Source organism: Propithecus coquereli, unplaced genomic scaffold (assembly GCF_000956105.1).
Source record: "Propithecus coquereli isolate 6110/MARCELLA unplaced genomic scaffold, Pcoq_1.0 Scaffold170, whole genome shotgun sequence".
Taxonomy (NCBI): domain Eukaryota; kingdom Metazoa; phylum Chordata; class Mammalia; order Primates; family Indriidae; genus Propithecus; species Propithecus coquereli.
Window position 1 is genome coordinate 5,251,852 of NW_012141636.1, and position 19,999 is coordinate 5,271,850.

General features: G+C 38.4%; 1 protein-coding gene across 1 annotated transcript in view; it reads right to left on the bottom strand.

Moving 5' to 3' along the window:
• Positions 1 to 19,999, bottom strand: part of RAB38 (RAB38, member RAS oncogene family) — a 63,050-nt gene that overhangs the window by 27,851 nt on the left and 15,200 nt on the right. The window contains exon 2 of the mRNA XM_012641789.1: positions 12,317 to 12,597. Within this exon, the coding sequence (XP_012497243.1) occupies positions 12,317 to 12,597 (281 nt within the window). The remainder of the gene's footprint in view (positions 1 to 12,316; positions 12,598 to 19,999) is intronic.

The window sequence follows — 19,999 nt, forward strand, 5'->3', positions numbered from 1 at the left end:
ACATGAGTGGATTAATAAACTGTGGTATATGTATATCATGGAGTACTATTCAGCTTTAAGAAACAATGGTGATATAGCACCTCTTATATACTCCTGGAAAGCACTGGAACACATTCTACTAAGCGAGGTATCCCAGGAATGGAAAAACAAGCACCACATGCACTCACCATCAAATTGGTATTAGCTGATCAACATTTAAGTGCATATATAAGAATAACATGTATTAGATGTTTGGCAGGGGGAGGAGGGAGGGAGGAGGAGGGGACAGGCTTATGCACAAACAATGAGTGCGATGCGCACCTCCGAGGGAATGGACACACTTGAAACTCAGACTTGCGGGGGAGGGAGGGTAAGGGCATCATACGTAACCTAATCATCTGCACCCCCATAATATGCTGAAATAAAAAAAAAAAAAAGGAAACACACACATACAAAAATAAAAAAAAGTAGAAAGTTGGCCTAATTTGCAACTTGGTTAAAATATGTATTGTTCAGTAGGAGAATTAAACATAAATCCTAAAAAAAAGTAAATGCTAATGATTTCAAATGTTAAAAAAAAAAAAAAATCAACTAAAAGTTTGCCAATATGGCAGCTGGACTACTCCTACCCACCACAGAGAACTGCGGCATCTTTGTCGCTAATGGAGAGAAGAGTTCTTCTCCAAAAAAGAGCCCTCCACCAAGTGACATTTGGGAGTCTCCAGTGACTACCAACCTAAAGTGAAACCTACAAATGAACAGTCAACATAGCCATTAATCAACAGGCCCACCCACACAGACAGAACTTAGTATCTGCTTTTGATGGTCTTGCTCCTAAATATTCTGGCCAAGGATGATCAGATGTTTAAGGGAGACCATCAGCATAAAATAGAAGAACAAAAATGGACTGAAAAATCAACTCTAATGACATAGATAATGTAACAAACAAGAAAAAAAAACTTTAGAAAAACAAATTAGTATCCTCATAAATATAATAAACTATTACATTCTTAACTAAAAACAGGATATTATAAACAAGAACAATCAGAGAATACAAAAGAGCTCTTCAAAATTAAAAGTATGATTGCTAAAATTAAAAATTATAACAAAAGAATGGAAAATTAATTCAAAATAAACAAAACAAATACAAAGTGCTGAAAATATGAGAAAACAGACTTAGTTCAGGAGGTTACACCAACAGGAGTTTCATAAAGAAAGAACAAAGAAAATGAAGGGAAGAAAACTATCAAAGAAATAATATTTTAGAGAAAATGAGTTTCTAAGCTGAAATGGCTCACAGAGGGCCCAGAACAATAAATGAGAAAAAGTTTATAGATAGCATAAAAGTGTGGAATTTCAGATTACCAGGAGTAAAGAAATGATACTAAATACTTCCAGACAAAAGAAAACAGCTTAGACACAAAGCTTTAAGAATCAGAATGGTATGAGACTTCTAAAGAATACCGCAAAGTACCATGTTATAATACAATGGAGCCATGCCTTCAAGTTATAAGGGGAAATCATTTTAAAATCAGAATTCTATACCTATCTAGACAATTACACTTGTGTGAACCTTAGAAAACACATACTTAAAGATATCAAGGTCTCAGAAATGCCCATGCAGCTTTTCCTAAGCACTTGCAGGAAGCTGTGTTCCAGCAAAACAAGGACATGAAATTGGGATCCAGGGAGCAGTTTATCCCACACAAAAGAAGGACAAAGGAAAGTCTCAAGATTACAGCTGTGTACTGAATCTACAGGGCATTCCAAACAAACTGCATGAGGAAAATAGAGGACTCTGGGGCAGAGGCCTCCAGGACAAAACTAGTCTCAATAGAATAAATAATACGATGGAGAATCTTTTAAAACATTAGGGAATAAAGATTCATTGAAGATAAGCAAAGATGGCAAATTACATGAGTGAATAATGTTTTCATATCAAATGGTATAAACCATGATTTTTGTCATGATTCAACCAAAGCAGTGATAGAACTGTATTGGCAGATGGATGGGGAGAATAGTCAGACAAGGAAGTTACACCCTCATCTAGTATAGCAAGTTATCAATGGGTTGTCTAAATCTAGAAATAGCAATATAAGACTATTATTCAGACACACAGAAGTAACAACAACAAAAAAAAGTAGAGAAGAAGGGATTTGAATAGAGAGACCTGGGTTCTAATTCTGGCTCTGCCACTTGCTAACAAGATGATCTTGTTATTATTTAACTTCTCTAAGCCTTAGTTCCTTAATGCATAAAATGGGCATATTAATAGCATCTATCACAAGGGTTGGTGAGAAGTAAGTGAAATAATTAAATAAAGCACTTATGCCTGGTACAGTAAGCATGTATTTTATGAAGAATAATTATTATTTTTAATATTAAGATTCTTTGTGGTCTTGTATTGACAACTTCCAGGTGACTGATAAAGCTAGGTAACTCTACAGCAGCAACATGTTCTTACTTAGATATCTTAGAATAAAGATGGGAATCTTGTGTTTGCTTTCTAAAAAAAGAAAAAAAAACCCAGGGGTACTGAAAGTGGGTTTCTCATGCCCCACTATGCAATAGCCATTTAAAGGAATTCTTCTCAGTGGTCTTCTTTAGTTTTTCTTTGGGAGCCTCTCTTATTCTTGGCAATCCAGATCAAACATCAAGGAGGCTGCTTCACTGGCAGGTGGAGATAAGAGCTTTTTCTTCAAATGCACTCATTGCTCTTGAAGAAGCCACCAATCTTTATGGAACTTCATACTATGTTGTAATCATTTGTTTATACGGGTTTCTTCCAGGAGACTGGGAAGTTCCTTGTAGGAAGAAACTGTGCCATTTATTATCGGTGCCCCAGTGCTTAGCAAAGCGCCTACCTGAATACATAGTAGGTATTCAAGGAATACTTCAGGAATGAATACATGAGTGAACCAATTGCAACACAATGCATCTTAACCAGGGTGCAAATCAAAATCACCAAAGGAATGTTTTCCAAAAACATACATTCTAAGCCCCTCCAGACTTCTCTGAGAAGAGGGTTGATACATCTGCAATTTTAATAAGTTCTTCAGGTGGCCCTGACGCACAACCTTGTTCAAGAATCACCATCACTGGAAAGAAAGCTGGACTAGATCTGAAATCCGGGCCTGGTTTCACCAATGCAAATCATTGAAGAGCTGACCTGGAATTCTGTTTCTTTATTAGTAACAAAGACAAATATTATGAGCCACTGTGTGTGGCTCAAATGATAGTAGAGGAAATAAACGAGAGATACATGTAAAACAAGATGATGAGAATTTCAGTGAAGGGAAAATTGCTATATTCCAGTCCTGGAGTGCGAAGGAGGAATAGGTGGGATAATTAGATGCATAGACTAATGTTAGACTCTTATGGGATGCTACAGGCATTACCAAGCAAAAAATTTGCAGTTCTCAGTCTAGGACCTAAGGCAAGGCATTAGGGGGGCCGCTTCCCTCACCTTCATTTTTCTCCTCTACTTCCCCATCCACACTGCAGAGCACTACAATCTCCCTGCTGTGAAAAGTGTCTAGAGAGCTTTCTGGATGAAAGGAGTTACATAATGTGGAGTCCTTCTGGGAACTATAGCAGTAAATTAATTTTGCTGCTTCTACATGGTTCTCTAAGGAAATAAATACCACACAAAGGCCAGGGGAAAGAGTAATACAGTAAAAGAATTTTCTGAAAGAGTCCTTGAAAGGCAGTGTAGCAAACAATTTTTTTGCATCTAATAAACACTGACCAAGTGATCACCCTGTGTGTAAACCATTGTGCTGAGTGATGACCAGGAGGACTTGCAGTGTAGCGCAGGGCCAGGTCCATACGGAAATAATTTTAATATAACATGGTTAGGAGTAGGAGAGGCTACCTGAGAGTCAGTAACAGGTAATGCTACAGTAGAGTCCTGAAGGAAGAATGAGAAACAGGTTCCTAAAGGTAGGAAGCATGTTCCAGGAGGGGAGAATGCAACAGTGTGAATGGGGCACTTGATGCAGTTTAGTACAAACACTGGATAAATGGAGGGCAGGAGTAGAGACAGGCCTGGAGGAGCAGAGAAGAGCTTCGCTGTTGGGGTTTTCTATGCTGAGGAATGAGGGGTTTCTGAAGCATGACTAACCCGGTTATATGGTATCTGGCATGATTTTCTGTGTGGATGTGATGTCTCCAATCAGATGACTATGTTTGCAGAAAAGCTGATGAATTCAGTTTCAGACATGTTGGGTTTGAGGAATTCTCTGGGTGATGTCCAGGTAGAGATTCAGAAGAACATGGAAGTCTGAGTTTGGGAAAGAAGTCATCATGGTTGGAGATAGAGATCTGGGCTCAAAGGTAAGCCCTCTTAATTCCTAGATGTCTTCTTCCTCCCAGAGACTCACGAGAACAGGCCTACAAGGATTCTTTGTTCTCAGAGAGGATCAAGAAAGATCTCATTCTGCCCCTTACCCACCCCCCAAGAAAAGAATAGGCCCAACTGGGCATGAGGCATACTTTTATGATGATTATTTTCAGTATTATTTAATTGTGGTCTCAGTGAGGGGGCGATTTTGTCCCTCCCACCAGAGGACATTTGTCAATGTCTGGAGATATATTTGATTACCACAACTGATTGAGGTGTGGGGTGCTACTGATATGAAGTGGGTAGAAGCCAGAGATGCTACCAAGTATCCTACCTTACATAGTGTACACCCTTCCCCTCCCATTCCAAGCTAAGAATCATTTGGCCCAAAATGCAATAGTGCTGAGGTTGAGAAACTCCAGATGCCATGCTTTATATTAGAATTTTCCAGATTTTCTAAGGCAAAGGCACTAATTGAATAAGAGTTGTTGTTATTTAGTTGGTATTTTCCTTCTAAGAAAGATCAAGTATGGTTGTCCTTTGATTTTTGTACAATTACTAAGAAACAGCTGAGTCTTTGGGTTCAGGCTTCAGTAGTCAATTAAGGATTCTTAGCCTGAAGGATTTATGTTATGGGACATGGTTTGACATACTACAGAGCTTTGCCTTCTCTGTTCCCCACCCAGCTTATACTTCAGCCTCATTGAACTTTAGCATTTTCAGCACTCTGTTATTTCCCACCTCTATGCCTTTTTACACACTCTTGTGTCTGCCTAGAATTCCTTTACCCTCCCATCTGTCTTTGGAAATTCTATAGATTTTACAAGTCTGTATTCCCCTCATACCCTCATACATTATATGTCCTCTACAGATTTCCTTAAGGGGCTTCATCTCTCCCTTCCACATGCCTGGCACCAGCTAGGACATGTGTATATGTTGGGTCAGCCCAGATGGGTCAGCTCAGCCCTCTCTTCTGATGGATGGTCATTGCCTAGAGAGATGAGGCCAGAGGATGGATAGTTCTATGAATGACTACATCCTTCTAACGTCAGAAAAACAGGCTTTTTCTTAGCTGGACCCAGGCTCTCAGTTCTGGTCTTGAGAAGGAGCACTGAGAAGCATGGAGGGGCACTTTGGCAGACTGTGGAAAATATTGGCTTCGATCAGGCAGAAAGGCATCAGGATCTTGCCTCTGACACAAGGCTGTACATCTCTGGGCAAGTCCCCTTAATCAAGCTGAGACTCCTGTCTCCATGAAAAATGGGGATAATGCTTCACAGGGTTGTTGTAAGAGTTAGTGACAATAACCATAAAATGCCTGGAACGTTGTTAGGATGTAATAATGATTGGTCTCTCTAAAAAAAATACAGGCATGAAAAAAATTGCACACATAATTTCAAAGGGTTCCAGGACAATCCTGCATACTGAAGCATGGCCCCTGTTCTATAGCCAGCCCATGGTGTCTTGAATTGCTTATGTCCTCTCCAAAGATGTCTTTAGAAAAATGAGTTAGGAGATTCCTGAAGAAAAAGTTCTGCTTAGTTAAAACAAGAATTCTTTGTTGGCACAGAGTATCAGAATCAGAGATTCTTATTCTATTTCTTAAGACTCCTTCCTGCTAAAGTTAAGGGGGTTTCTAGTTTCCTCTCCCACACCCAGAGCTGCACTTTGTTGGGCAAAACTGAATAGAGACAAAGAACATGGACTGCTTTCTACATTCCCTACAGAGAGAATATCATGGAAAATATTACAGAGACGAGGAAAAGACAGGTGTCTGGCAATGGCTGGAGGAAAAGTACATGCGAGAAAAAGCTCCTCCTTGTTCAACACCCTCAACAATTCTAGGGGACTTGCCACATCTCGTCACATTTCCTGGAAGACCTTTTTGCACATCTGCATATCTGTCATTAGACTTTAAGCTCCTAGCAATCAGGACCGTGTTTTACTCATCTATCTATTCCAGCCCCTGCTCTACCATGTATCAATTGCTCAATAAATAATTATTATACAAGTTCAGATTGGAAAGGGTTACAAGATAGTGCAATGTGGTGGTTGGGTGGCTAAGTGGTGCCGTTAGCACATCTGGCTTGAAATCCCAACTCTACTATATACCAATACCAACTATGAGATCTTTAGCTAGCATTTATATTCTATAATTTAAACTTTAATTCCCTCATTGGTAAATAAGAAAATTAATAGTGCCTAGCTTACAAGATTGTTTCAAGGATAAGCTGACACATGTAAAGCCACTAGCATAGTGCCTGACGAAAGAGAAGCTATTCTTATTCTGAGACGTCAGTGCCAAACTTTGAAGAATAAAGAAAAGATGGTAAATAGTTGAAGCTTTGCAGGCCATAAGGCTTCTGTTACAACTACTCAACACTGTAGTAGTAATAATAATAATAATAATAATAATAATAAAAGCAGCCATTGATAATATGTAAACCAATGAATATGGCTGTGTTCCAACAAAACTTTATCACACAGGGGCCAGCCATATTTGCACCAGATGCCATAGTTTGCTGATGCCTGTTCTAAGGTATCTAAATTCTAATCAGTAGGAAGTGGAACCTACAGAAGATTCTTGAACTAGGCAATGACAATATCAAAGTCATTCCTTGAGCAGGCTGGGTTTTTAACAGCATTCAGTACCAACTATTGTTAACAAAGTCTAAAGACGGGTTATTAAGATTGTACAAGCCTGGAACAGGAAGGACCTCAGCTCTTAGTAGCAAAAATGTAAACCATGCAGGACAGAATGATATATGCAACACCTTGCCTCCTAAATACCGAGCTATGGTTATATCCTCTGGGGGCCCATTTCTATTCTCCCTCAATATCTTAGTTATAGTTATATATGTATATAGTTATATATATAAATATCTCAGATTATCTAGAAAATTGTAAGTATAGACCTAGAGATCCTCTAGAGAACTAATTAGCTCAAGATTAAAAATAAAAATGTTATTGTTAAATTTATACTGATCCTTAAGCAGATGACTAGCTTGAATTTAAGGCTCCTGTACTTAAGCTATTCTCAACTTCAGGAAACAATTTTCATTTCTCACGTAAGGCATCAAGATTCTGTCCAAAGTGATGATTCAAATAGTTGTATTACAGACTGGTGGTCATTATATGAAATGATCATGACTATTAAACACAACCATCATTCCTGTAACTGTGTTCTGGTTTTAGATATCAGATTGAGTCCTTCCTTTTACTTCCCTAAGCACAATCAGCTCTAATCAGATCAGCTAAAAATACAGGTTAAATATGCTCTGGCCAGTTAAATCAGTGAAGGCACATCCTGTAACCCCATCTAAATTCTTTTGAGACGGATGCTTAAAACTTGGAATTTCTATTTTCCATAGTGAATTCTGACACCTAAAAAATAAGAACAAGTACCTATTTCTGAACACAGAAAGGGCTTAATACACATGATTCATAGCTCAGACCCAGAAACAAAAGTCATGCCATACAAATTGTGTTAACCAGTGAATGCATGAGTGACCATCAAAATTTTTTCATAGTTTGACATTTAAAAAATGAGAATAATCAAAGATGGACTATTACCTGATTTAAAAATAAAAGGATTTTAAAAAATAATTTCCTATACCTTATTCACTAAAAATGAATTAGAATAATTATCTACCCATGCCCAAGTGCAATTATCTATGCATTTCCAGTTTGTATAAATGCATTGTTTTCCAACTACATATTTTCTAGAAGCCCATAAAAAGAAATGATGTCCTATTCCTGAACACAGCCATGCCTGAACCATTGCACAGTAAGACAGGATGGAGCAGACTGGAAAGGGCTAAGATACAGAAACAGACCCTTCCACCAGACCGCAGTGTTGCGTGCATCAGAGCCGGGTAGGGGCAGTGAAACAGACCAGCAGATGGCTGCGCGTACACACAGGAGAGATGGTAGACAGTGAGTGTGTGTGTGTGTGTGTGTGTGTGTGTGTGTGTGTGTGTGTGTGTGCTAAGAACACATAAAATGCATCTGCAGACCCACATACATTATCTTTTAAAGCTCACAACTCTAAAAGGTAGGTGGGTGAGATTAGAGAATGAATCCAAAAGCAGCAACTGGTGGAGACTCAGGCAATGGGCACCAACAATGCATCAGGTAAATTGGTCAGCAAGTAGCAGGGCCCAGTCAGCCACTGAGACAGGCCTGGAAAACAGGACTCCAAACTTCAGAGATACACTAACAAGGGCAGGGCAGGACACTCCTCCTAAAGAGACAAATCTACAAACACATACTATAAAGACTGGATGTGGGCACAGGAACATATAAAATATCCATTATTAGAGCTAAGGTATAATATAGAGAATAAAATGGATTGAGCTCCTGATCTATAAGGGTGACCATGTACATTTAAATTACAAACTAGGAATGCAGATGTTATTAGCAATTATGCTGAGACAGCAGGCAGAAACTGGGAATGTTAGGGTAAAATGGGACATATGATCACCCCAATTATACATCACCTAGAGAATCCACAGGTAGAATTCAAGGAAACACAACTGAGAAAGGGAAAAAATGCAAAGGGTAAAAACCAAAGAAAAGTGGATTTAGGAAAGACTGTGTTTCTTTCCTTTACTTTGGTTTTAACATTTGATAGTATGGTGTGAAAAATCAGAGACAGCAGCATATGTTTAACTATTATTTTTCCTCTCTTAATTGACTAACCAGCCAGGGGCTACCATGATTGTTCCAGCAAAAACACTAGGCATAAAAACTCTCAAGGAAACTTGCTCCAGAAGATTGAAGAGCAAGAGGGTAAATTTCCCTTGGCAGTGGGGTCAGTGGCAAGATGGAGGCTGGTTTCAATGACAAACTCCTCTAAAGACCCTGGGAATTTCAGCTGCAGAGATGGCCAAGCTGATGACACCTGAAGGACTTCTGCAGGATGTGCCCTTGGGGACAAGCCCAGAAGTTGTAGCTTTTGGCTTATTAGAAGTCTCAGGGATGTAAAGAAAGAAAATAAGATGTTTATCACCAGACTGATTATGATGTCACACAAGAGGACGCTAATTGTTAGTAGATTCACTTTGCAAGAGAAAGATCTCTTTGGAAAATGTTCTCTGATTCCCAGGGTAAGCAACAAATGAATTGGTAGCTGTCCCCAAATGCTACCATCTCAGCTTCATGCAAACAGTTTGATCTAGGCCTCAATCTTGCAAATGTTGTAATGCTATACTTGGAAAGTTAGCAGAGCCTTACTGGAGATCTTTCAAAAGGACAGTTTTGACAGTTTGACACTCTAGCTTGTCAATGCTGCAGTATTGTTCCTGAGCTTCTAGGTGTTGACTTTGAATATTGACCTGGCACTGGCAAGCCATTTTCATTAGACATTCAGGATAAACCTAAAAGCAGTATGTTTGGAGGGAGAAGAGATAGTGAATATGGCTTTTACCTTTTACAATAAGGCCTTGTGTTATCTTAGTTATACTTGATTGTGAAATTCCATCCCCCCTCGCCCTAAACTATACAAAGTTTAACTTCAAAGTTCATGCTTTCAGGGATTTGGAAGATTAGAAAACCACTATCAAAGTATGGTGGCTCTGCCAGGCCTTAAGTTAATGAATATCATGACCTTAAGCAGCCAGTTTGACACTGCAATGGTTGAGCAAGAAATGTCAGAGTGAGATGAAAAAAAATGTTCAGAAGGTCCTTCAACTCACAAGCAGTTTCAACCCTCCCCACACATTCAAAGGCCTCTTCCTTTCTTTTTTATTTTTGTTAGCATTTAATCACTATCTAATACACTATCTGTTTTACTTACGTTTTGTTGTTGCTGGTATCCATGAAGGCAGGATTCTCTTTGGTACATTTCTGTATTCCCAGTGCCTAGAAGATTTGCCTGGCACATAATGGGTATTCAATAATATTTGCTGAATGAATGAATGCATAACAGAAGACTCTCCGTCCCACATAAATATGCGTCCTTCAGTCTTGTTTGCCCTTACGATGTAACATAACCAACAGAGGAAAGGAGTTCTACAAAATCCTACTTTCTCCCCTGTGCTTGGAGGCTTCTGGGCTGGAGAGTGACTCTGTTTGAAAGAAGGGAATTTGAAGGAACATGCAGGGAGCTGTGGAGTGAAATTGAGTGTGGGACTAAGGGAAAAGGAGAACAGGTGAATTCACCCACGTCTGGAATTTTAAAAAGAGTCAGGCTAACCTTTAAGAAAGAGAATCAGTCTATAAAAAAAGTTATATTTGTTGAACTTCTGTAACCTGTAAGTTTTTCACTACCTGTCTCCCTTTACAGCAATAAATCCTTCAAACAGATAAACCAAAAAGATTCAATGATAGCCAAGAAATAGAAAATGATGGGGACGATATCCTGAACAAAAGGAAGAATCTTAAGAAATAGGAGTAAGAAAGGATTTTAAAAGGAAAGGAGGAGGAAAGCATACTGGTACACCGAGGCCTCAGAAGGAAGACAAGAACCCTAGGAACTGAGAAATAACAACTTTCCAAACACAAGGGCAGCTTAGTGACAGAACAGGGAGAAGGCAGGCATCAGGGCTCTCCATGAATGGCTGAAACAAAAGATAGAAAAAGTGGCATCACCACCCTCTTCTACCTCTCCATCATCTCCCAAGCCAAGCAGTTGCTTAATCCTGCTGTTTTTCATGTTAGTGATATTCTCAAATCAGGTTTTTATTTCCCATCTCTACAGTCACTATTCTAATTTAAGGCCCTGCCATTTTCTCATAGGACACAGTAACTACCATGCCACTCTGTCTCTGGGTTTACCGCCCTCCAATCTATCTTCCCACAGTCTCCAAGGTAAATTGGACCATTCCACTCTCCAGTGTAAAACCCATTAGAGGCTCCTCCATGGCGTGTTTGAATGATTGCCATTCAAGTTATATTTTCAAACCCTTCTCTAATGATGTACAAAAATGTTCACATTAAGGCCTAAGTGTGAACTCCATATGTACAGGGACAATGCCTGACTTATTTATAGCTGAATCCCAAACAATCAGCACACTGCCTGTGCTCCAAAAATATTTAGTATTTATGTTCCACAATTAAATAAGAGTGGAAAAATCATGATACAAAGCCATGCAGAATACAATCCTAATAATGTAATTATATGCACACAAAAAATATCAGAAAAATACAGCAAAATGGCTATTTTTTAGTTTTATTCAAGTTTTTTTTTATTTTCAAAATTTGCCATAGAAGTTTTTTTTTCCTCCTCTAATACTGAAATTAAAAAAGTATAAGCACAAACAAAAGAGAGTAGAACAAAAAACCATGTACTTGACATTTTAGGTAGCAGTGTGGGGCCTAATGGAAAGTATAGCACCCTCATCATGCCACATGGGACTCTTCATCTTCCAGCCCTGCCTCTCCAACACCTCCTGCTATCTCTCTGCCACCGAAGATAGTCAGCAGTGCAACGATGTGCTATGTTTTTCACATTTGTACTTGCTGTCTACTGTTACCCCACTATTCCAGTATTCCCAATGTAGCAGTTCTGTGTTCTTGTCATCTTTTCATTTCCAGGACAAAGCACAATTCCTGACATACAGGTGGACATATTAAATGTTGATGGCATAAATTAATTAATACATGAATAAGGTGGTAACACTGAATGTCACAATTATTTCATTTACTTTAAAATAATACTTACCTAATAGGATGGGTTGTTGTGAGGACTAAACCAGAAGATGCATGTAAAACATGACTGGCACATAGTAAGCTCTCGAAAAATGATCACAGTTACTAACTATTATCATTGTAACCCTGTAAGAGTTGCTTTTCTCCCTTTGCCACAATCATCTTAAATTGTGAATAATAATTCCTGTCTTGCCCACCCATTGCCTTGAGATAAGAAAGAGCTTAAAGTAGTTTAGGAACCAAAAATGGCTAGACAAACACATATTATTGTGATGATGATGATGATATGCCATTTTCTTTTCAAATTTTTCCCTACAATAAACTTATCCTTTAATGTCACATTACCTTTGCTGATGTTTCAAACCATCCTACAAAACCATGCTCCTTGCAGAACTGGTCCATCTTGAGGCCATTGTTCATGAGTACATCCTTTCCCTGGTCACATTTGTTGGCCAACAAAACCACTGAAACTGGTTTGCCGTTAGGAAGAGTTAACTTGGAGTCCAAATCATTTTTCCACTTTGCCACTGCTTCAAATGTGGCTGGCCTGGTGACATCGAAGACAATAAATGCACCCATAGCTTCCCGGTAATAGACCCTTGTCATGTTTCCAAATCTTTCTTGACCTGTCAACAATAACAACAAAAAGTTAAAAGTAAAAACCAAAAACTTATTACAATTGTAAACTCAACCATATTAGAACCTGATGAGGACTCCATTATGAGCAAGTCACATAGTAAATTGCTTCATTGCTAATCTTTAAAGACTGAGCTAAATATGCAATCATGAAGTTTTACTCATCTTTGAATCCAGACAGGAATTCACTCATTTAACAAATATGTATCAAGAAATTTCTGTGTACCAAGTAATGTTCTAGAACTGTGCTAATACAGTATTCCAATAGCCATATATAGCTATTTAAATCTAAATTCATTAAAACTAAATAAAATTTATAACTCAATTACACTGTCACGCTAGCTAGCTACATTTCAAGTGTTCAATAACCACATGTGGCTAGTGGCTACTGTATTAAACTATGTATATAGAACATTTCTATCATCATAGAACGTTCTCTTTGATAACACTGTTCTAAACACTTGGAATATGGTGATTAAAACATGAAAATTCCTTCCATCATGGTGATTATATTTTCGTGGGAAGACAGATTCTAAGCAATAAACATAATAAATAACTAAATATGTATTAATAGTATATTAAAAAAGTGTCTACAGTCTAGTCCAATTAAAGGTAATAATATTTACCATTCATTGTATGCTTACTAACCATCAGAAGGGTTATTTATACAAATGATCATGAAGGTACAATTATTATCCCCATTTTAAAATGAGACTTTAAATTGAGACTTAGAAAGTCTAAGTAACACGCCCAAATTACATAGATGGTAAGCTCGAGAAATCAGAATGGAAACCCAAGCTGTTTGAATCCACTACTAAATTGTAGACTTGTACTATTTCTGCTGCAGGTTTATGCACCAGTAGCATCCCATTCAATCCAATGAACAGATAATTACTGGACATCTACTGTATTGATGTCATTCTCTGGGCTACATGCTAAGAACACAACAGTAAACTAGCTGGTCTCTACCCTTACGTAGTCTACAATCTGTTGGATAAGGGAAGCCCTCTGACGTAGCAAAAAACCAAATAAAAAAGTCTCAGAAGGATGAGGATTGGTTTTGGAATTAGTTGTAATCAGCTGGAATCAGTTTTGCTGTGATGCTTAATTTTCTAAGTGAATACTAGCAACTTTCTTTTTTTTTTTCTGGCAAGTTTCACATACACTCTAAGTTTAGCCTTCCTCATTTGCAAAATGACAATACAAATATGTATCTCACAGAGTTATCATGTGGATGAAATGTAACATATGTAAAGCACCCAGCAAAGTACTTCAGAACTAGTCAGTACTAGAGTTTTCCTCGCTTTCTCCAGCACGTTAAAAAATATGAATAACATTATGACACAGGTTCTAAAATCATAGTCCCAGGCCAGAATTTATAACAAAAAAATTTCAAGAATTTCAGCTGAGTTACAAAAATGAACAAAATCCTATTACTTCTAACTCTGTCTAGTGGTTACTGAAGACAGAGGCTAATGAAGACTGAGCTTATAATTTCCAAACCCAAAACCCCAGAAATATGTGACCAGACAAAGCCTTTTTATTCTGATTCAGGAATTTATTTAGGTTAAGAGTCTTATAAAGTTATATAAATTAAAACAAAGTTAATGTGTATTTAACAAGTCAACTTTTCTCAGAAAGAATAAAATACTGAACCTGGAATGTAGCTAAGAAAAAGTAAGTCAAACATACTTCTAAAAACAATTTACACTTAATTTTGAGCTCAAGGTTTTGTGACAGTGACTTTTAATTCAAGTTAATAAACTATTTTGTAGATTGTTACACTCACCTTGTTATTAGCATTGATATTGTAAGAGGAGAAGAGTCCCTAAGCACTTAATGAAAATGAATGAAGGCCAAGGGCTCTGGTCCCAGTGTGTGAGCTTGTGTGCTCAAGCAAGTAGCACTGGAAAAGAGCATTTTGTCAGGGCCAGTACATGATAATCCTAAAACATTTCTTACATGGGTTGTACCACAGACGCATTTTTAATAATTTCCCACAATTGTCTACTCAATGAAAAAAAGGGGTAAAATATTTGTCATATGACATATAACCCACAGATGTACTTTCATTTTTCCCAAATGAGTTTTAAATTTCTTTTCTTTTTTATTTTTTTGTTTTGTTTTGTTTTTTGTTTTTCAAATGCTTGATGCAAACAGTGATCTCCTTTCTTACTGCTCAGGGTGTCCGTGACATTTCAGGAAGACAGCAGGAAAAAGCCTTCTGTGATCATTGAGAACTCTGAAGGCCTCTAGGCTTTTTAAGGATGTCTTATGATCTCTTTCAGGGATCAAATCAGATGAAGGGCAAAGTCATGGGTTATTCAATAATCTGCTTGTCCAGAGGTTTTTCACAGTAGAGTAAGGTGGCCCTCAAGCATAAAGATTTTACATTTCAAATATATGACAAAGAGTCACTTAAAGACCATACAAAAAGCAATATATATATATAGATTTCTACCTTCAAAGGGATTCAAAAAGCAAAGAGTGTGTGTGTGTTTGAGCTTGTGAGTGTCAGATCAGAAACAAGAAGAAGACAGTTTGTTTCTAGAAAGAAAAGACCTTTGTATATTGAGGTCTCTAGGCCAGTCCACTTGGAAAGTTTATATTTTTGGCGTTCTAGCAAAGGGGTCACATTCAGATCAGAGCACTTCTAGCACTCCCATTGTTTCCTTCCTGTGTCAGCTGACAGTCCTCTTTGCTGTTTTTTGTTGAAAGAATGAGAACCATGTGACTCTTAGTGCCTACTTATGGGCAGAGTAGAGACTTGATGAATTTATCAGAGGTAAATTTACTTTAAAAAAAAAGGCTATAATTCAAAAACCACTTTGGCTTAGGTCACTCGTTCAACACACTTTTATGGAATAGCTAATGTGGTCTAAACTCTGTGCTTTGTGCTGCGAATACATAGTTTTTTGCCCACAAGGAACTTCTAAACTAAGGAGTGTCATGCTGGATGGCTGCCCTGAAAATGATCCAATTTACCCCATAAGCCCCCGCTTCTCTGAGTTTCTAAACACGCATTTCATAGCAGTGTAGATGTAGCTCATGATGCAGCTTCGAGGGGTATTAAATGACAAAGCAACCAACTAACCCACAAAAGTTAATACAATAGCTGCACTAACAATCTGGATAAGCTCATGGCAAAAGGCACTGACTTGAAGAGTCAGAAGACAGGGGTCTTAATTTTAATCACTGGTTACCACAGCAGCCTTAGGCAAATGCATTTCTCTCCCCGAGACCCAGTTTTCTTATTTGTAAAATGCAGTTGGTATGGCTGATCTCTAAGGCTCCCTCCTGGTCCCATGCCTCACGTTAAATCAAACTTTGGTCCTCTGTTGCAAGAGCCTGAAATGGTCCATTTGGTGTTATAAACTCAGTTAAAAATACACACAAGCGCCACAGCCATAATGTGTATTTAATGATATTTCCACTTCATAATTAGTACTATACAGATGGTCTCAGTAGGCACAACCATGTAGTGAATCTTCTAGACAGGCATAAAACCAATGGCTGGAAGCATGGCGGTTTCCTATTAACCTAGCCATACTCTTTTTCCACTCTGCCCCTAGCCAACTAGCTCTGTTGGCCACGACGTTTCAGGAAGATGGGGGAAAAAAGCCCTCTGTGTTTGCTTACCTTGGATTAGTCACTGAACCATTCCGAGCATCGGTTTCCTCATTGGTAAAATAAGGAAAATGGATTGGATGCTCTAAACCAAATAACTAATTCTGGGACTCCTCTCCCTCACATCCAGGTACCCAGCTTGGGTTCACAGCATCCCACCAACACCACCTCCCAGAGTGGTACCTTCAAGTCATCTTCCAACTCCTTCCTCACCCTCCCATCCGAAGGGTCTCCAACATCCTACCAACACTTCTACTTAAGAGGTGGCTCTTAACACCGCCCCCTCCTCTCCACCAACATCACCACTGCCCCAATGCAGTCCCTCACTGCTTCTCACCTGGACCCCTGGCATCTCCCACAGTGGAGCTCTCAGCACCTAGGCTCTCTCTCCCCAAACATAAATATAGATATAAATATAAACGTAAACACGGTTCTTCAAACAGGTGCCATTCTGGCAGCATAGAAAAATCACCTAAAGTATTTAAAGAATATCCATTCCTGGGCCACATGACTCAGAGATTGTTAAGGTATTGATTTTGTGTGGGGCTCCGGAATTTTTAAGCACTCCCTAGGTAACATTAGTAAATGATCTCATCTTAAAACCTCTATTTCCATTAGAATCTACCTTACAAAGGTAAATCTTACCATTATGCTCTGCTATTTTAGCTATTCAATGACTCTTACATGCTTAAGAAAAAGACCTTCATTAACATAACATGTAAGGCTGTGTATCTTTTGGCTCCAAACACTTTTCCAAATTCTTCTCCTCTCAGTTCCTTCAAAGTGCTCCATGGCCAAGGCACACTGCATTACTCCTTTTTCTTTCTAAAACACATCGTCCCTGAATTTCCTTGCCTTTTTACATGTCTCTTTCAAAAGCCTGAATGCTCTCTTCATCTCTACTCCCACTCTGTTCAATGAAATCTTGTGGCTCCCTCAATTGTGCCCTGAATCTCACCACATTTGTGCAGCCTTTCATGCCCTGACAGCTGGAATCATTGACTCTCGTCTTCACAATCCCACAGCATTTTCTTTATCCTACACCATTACCACTTATCGTGCTTTATATTCATGCTTCGGTCTCCACCATGGCACTGAAAATCCTGGAGAGCAGGTTGATCGTGTTTTAAAGTTGTAAAACCTGAGGCCTATTTCTCCACCTTTCAGATACAGAATAGAAGATACAACGAACTTAAGCTACAATGGTGGAAATAAATTGAAATTAAGGTTTCTCCTTCCTCTAAAATATATTACCATGAATTTGTGAATTAGCACTGCATACTGATATACTTACTCTATACTCAACTCTCATTTCCAGTAAATAATCAATAGACGTTCATTGGAGGAGAAAATTAACATTAATCCAACAGGGTTATGTGCATAGCTGTTGCAACAAGTTTCAGGCTAGAATGTTTTGTTTTTGTAATTGTTCTCATCTTCTTAAGAAATAATCCCTTGGAATCAAATTACTCTTCCAAATAATATGTGTTTTGGGGTCATGGCACAATCAGTAGACCTAAAAGTGCCACTAAAATATTCTCTATATTTCTAGGGAGTAATAGTGTGGAAGGCAAGAACTAAACACAAAATCCACAGTAAATATGGCCCTTGCATAATGATCTGGAAGAAAAAAATAAAACTATATTAATTGCTACAAAGGTCAAAAGGACATAGAAATTATATCGGCTTAAGCTGGTTTTGAAGGCTCAGGGGAAACCCACAAACTAGGATGAAAGTCAGGCTAACATCCTAGTGAGAGCCATTGTCTCATTTTTAAGAGCCCATCTGACACTCCAACAGTGGTTCTGAAATTCTTTCATCTTCTCTCTTCACTACTTTGTACCACCAAACCAGTGACAGAAACATGTCAGTTAATCATTTTCCCAAGTCACCTAAGTGTATATCCTAGTGCAATCTTCCCCTACAAAATTACAAGCTGCTCCCACAGCCACAACCGTTTCTGCAGCCCCTCCACCACCAACAAGCACTGCACTCTGTACACAGTGAGCATTCAGTAAGGTCCCTGTGCTGAGTGAAGGAATATCCCTTAATTCCCTAACCTTCTCTCAGTGGATACTTGCAGGTTTACCAAGTCTTTCAGTTTTTTGTACATGTCTTTTGCATTCATCACTTTCTTTCCACTCTTACTGAAATCACTCTAGCTAGAATTGTCTCATTTCATCTCGTATCATCTCATTCATTTAGTTAACAAGAAAATTTTTAATGCCTATAATTTTCCAGGAACTGTTCTAGCAACTAGGAAAAAAAAAATCCTTGCCTTCATGATGATCACATTCTAGTGGGAAAAGATAAACAGTAAACAATAACAAAAAAATAAGTAAGATATAATTAATACTATGTTATCTGGTGAAAGTGTTATGGAGAAAAATAAAGCAGGAAAGGAGAAAAGGGTATGCTAGGGCTAGGGGCAGAGTTAAACAGGTTGGATAGGAAAACCCCACCGAGAAGATATCATTTGAGCAAAGACCAAAAAGAACTAAATGAGTAAGTCCTATGGATATCGTGGAGAAGAGGATTTTAGACAGAGGAAACAGCAAGTGCAAAGATCCTGTGGCACAAAGTATCTAGCAAGTGCTTGGAGAACAAGGAAACTGGGATGGCTGGAGAGGACTGAGCAAGGATCCAAGTAGTATGGGATGAGGCAGGGAGATGACAGGGTCCAGACTGTAGACAGTTTCAGGCCATTGCACAGATGTTGCCTTTAATTGTGTAAAAGAGAGGAAAGAGCTGAAGGATTCATTGTGAGCAAATGAGAAACATGAACTGACAGGAGTAAATGGATAACTATGTCTGCTTCACTGAGAAAGGACTTACATGAGTCAAGGTGGGGAATGGAGAGACTAGCTTAAAACTTATAATACTGCAACCATCCAGGTGAGAGTTAATGACTCGGACCATAGTGGTAGTGCTGAGGATGGTGAAAATTGGTTGTTTTCTGGATGTATTTGGAGACAGAGGTGATGGTTAGGATGTAGAGTATGAGATGATTCAAGCATGTGTCCCTAGGTCTGAATAACTTCAAATATGAAGTTGCCTTTAGCTGAGATAAAGACCTGGGAATGCACAGGTTTGGTGGCGGTAGGTAGATCAGAATTCTGAACTGGTAAGTTTGAGATGTCTGCTAGGCATCTCTGTTGAGGAGGCAACTAGATATATGAGTCTGAAGTTCCAGGGGGAGGTCAGGGCTGGAGATTTAACTTGTTTCTGCACACCTCTGCCAGATTCATCTTTTGAAGCCCTATCATTTCCATAATTAAACCTTTTAGGGATTCACTGTTGCCTATAGCAGATGCCAAAAACTGGAGTTGGGGCTGCTAACATCCTGTGATCCTGTGAGTAAAACAATTTGAACTATTCCCCAAGAGACATCTCATAAATATACACATATCAGAATATCTTGAAAATTCAAAACATTTAGAAGTGCATATTATGTGAATAATGTTCAGGAGTTAGTTCATTTCAGCTGACCAATACTAAACTCCTAATCTTAAAGTAAAAGTACTGAGATGCTATTCCTTTCACATTGTCACATACCATGAAACACTGTTTTAAATTTAATTTTTTATATTTCTAATGTTAGTAATATATGGAAATACAACTAATTTCTGTAGCTTGACCTTATAGCTAATGACCTTGTTTAATTCTGAACTCCTCACATTCATATTATAACACAGAGAAAATGAATCCTGAATTCTATGATAACTATTTCCTTGCTTTTTTAAATTTAATTTTTTATAAACAAAA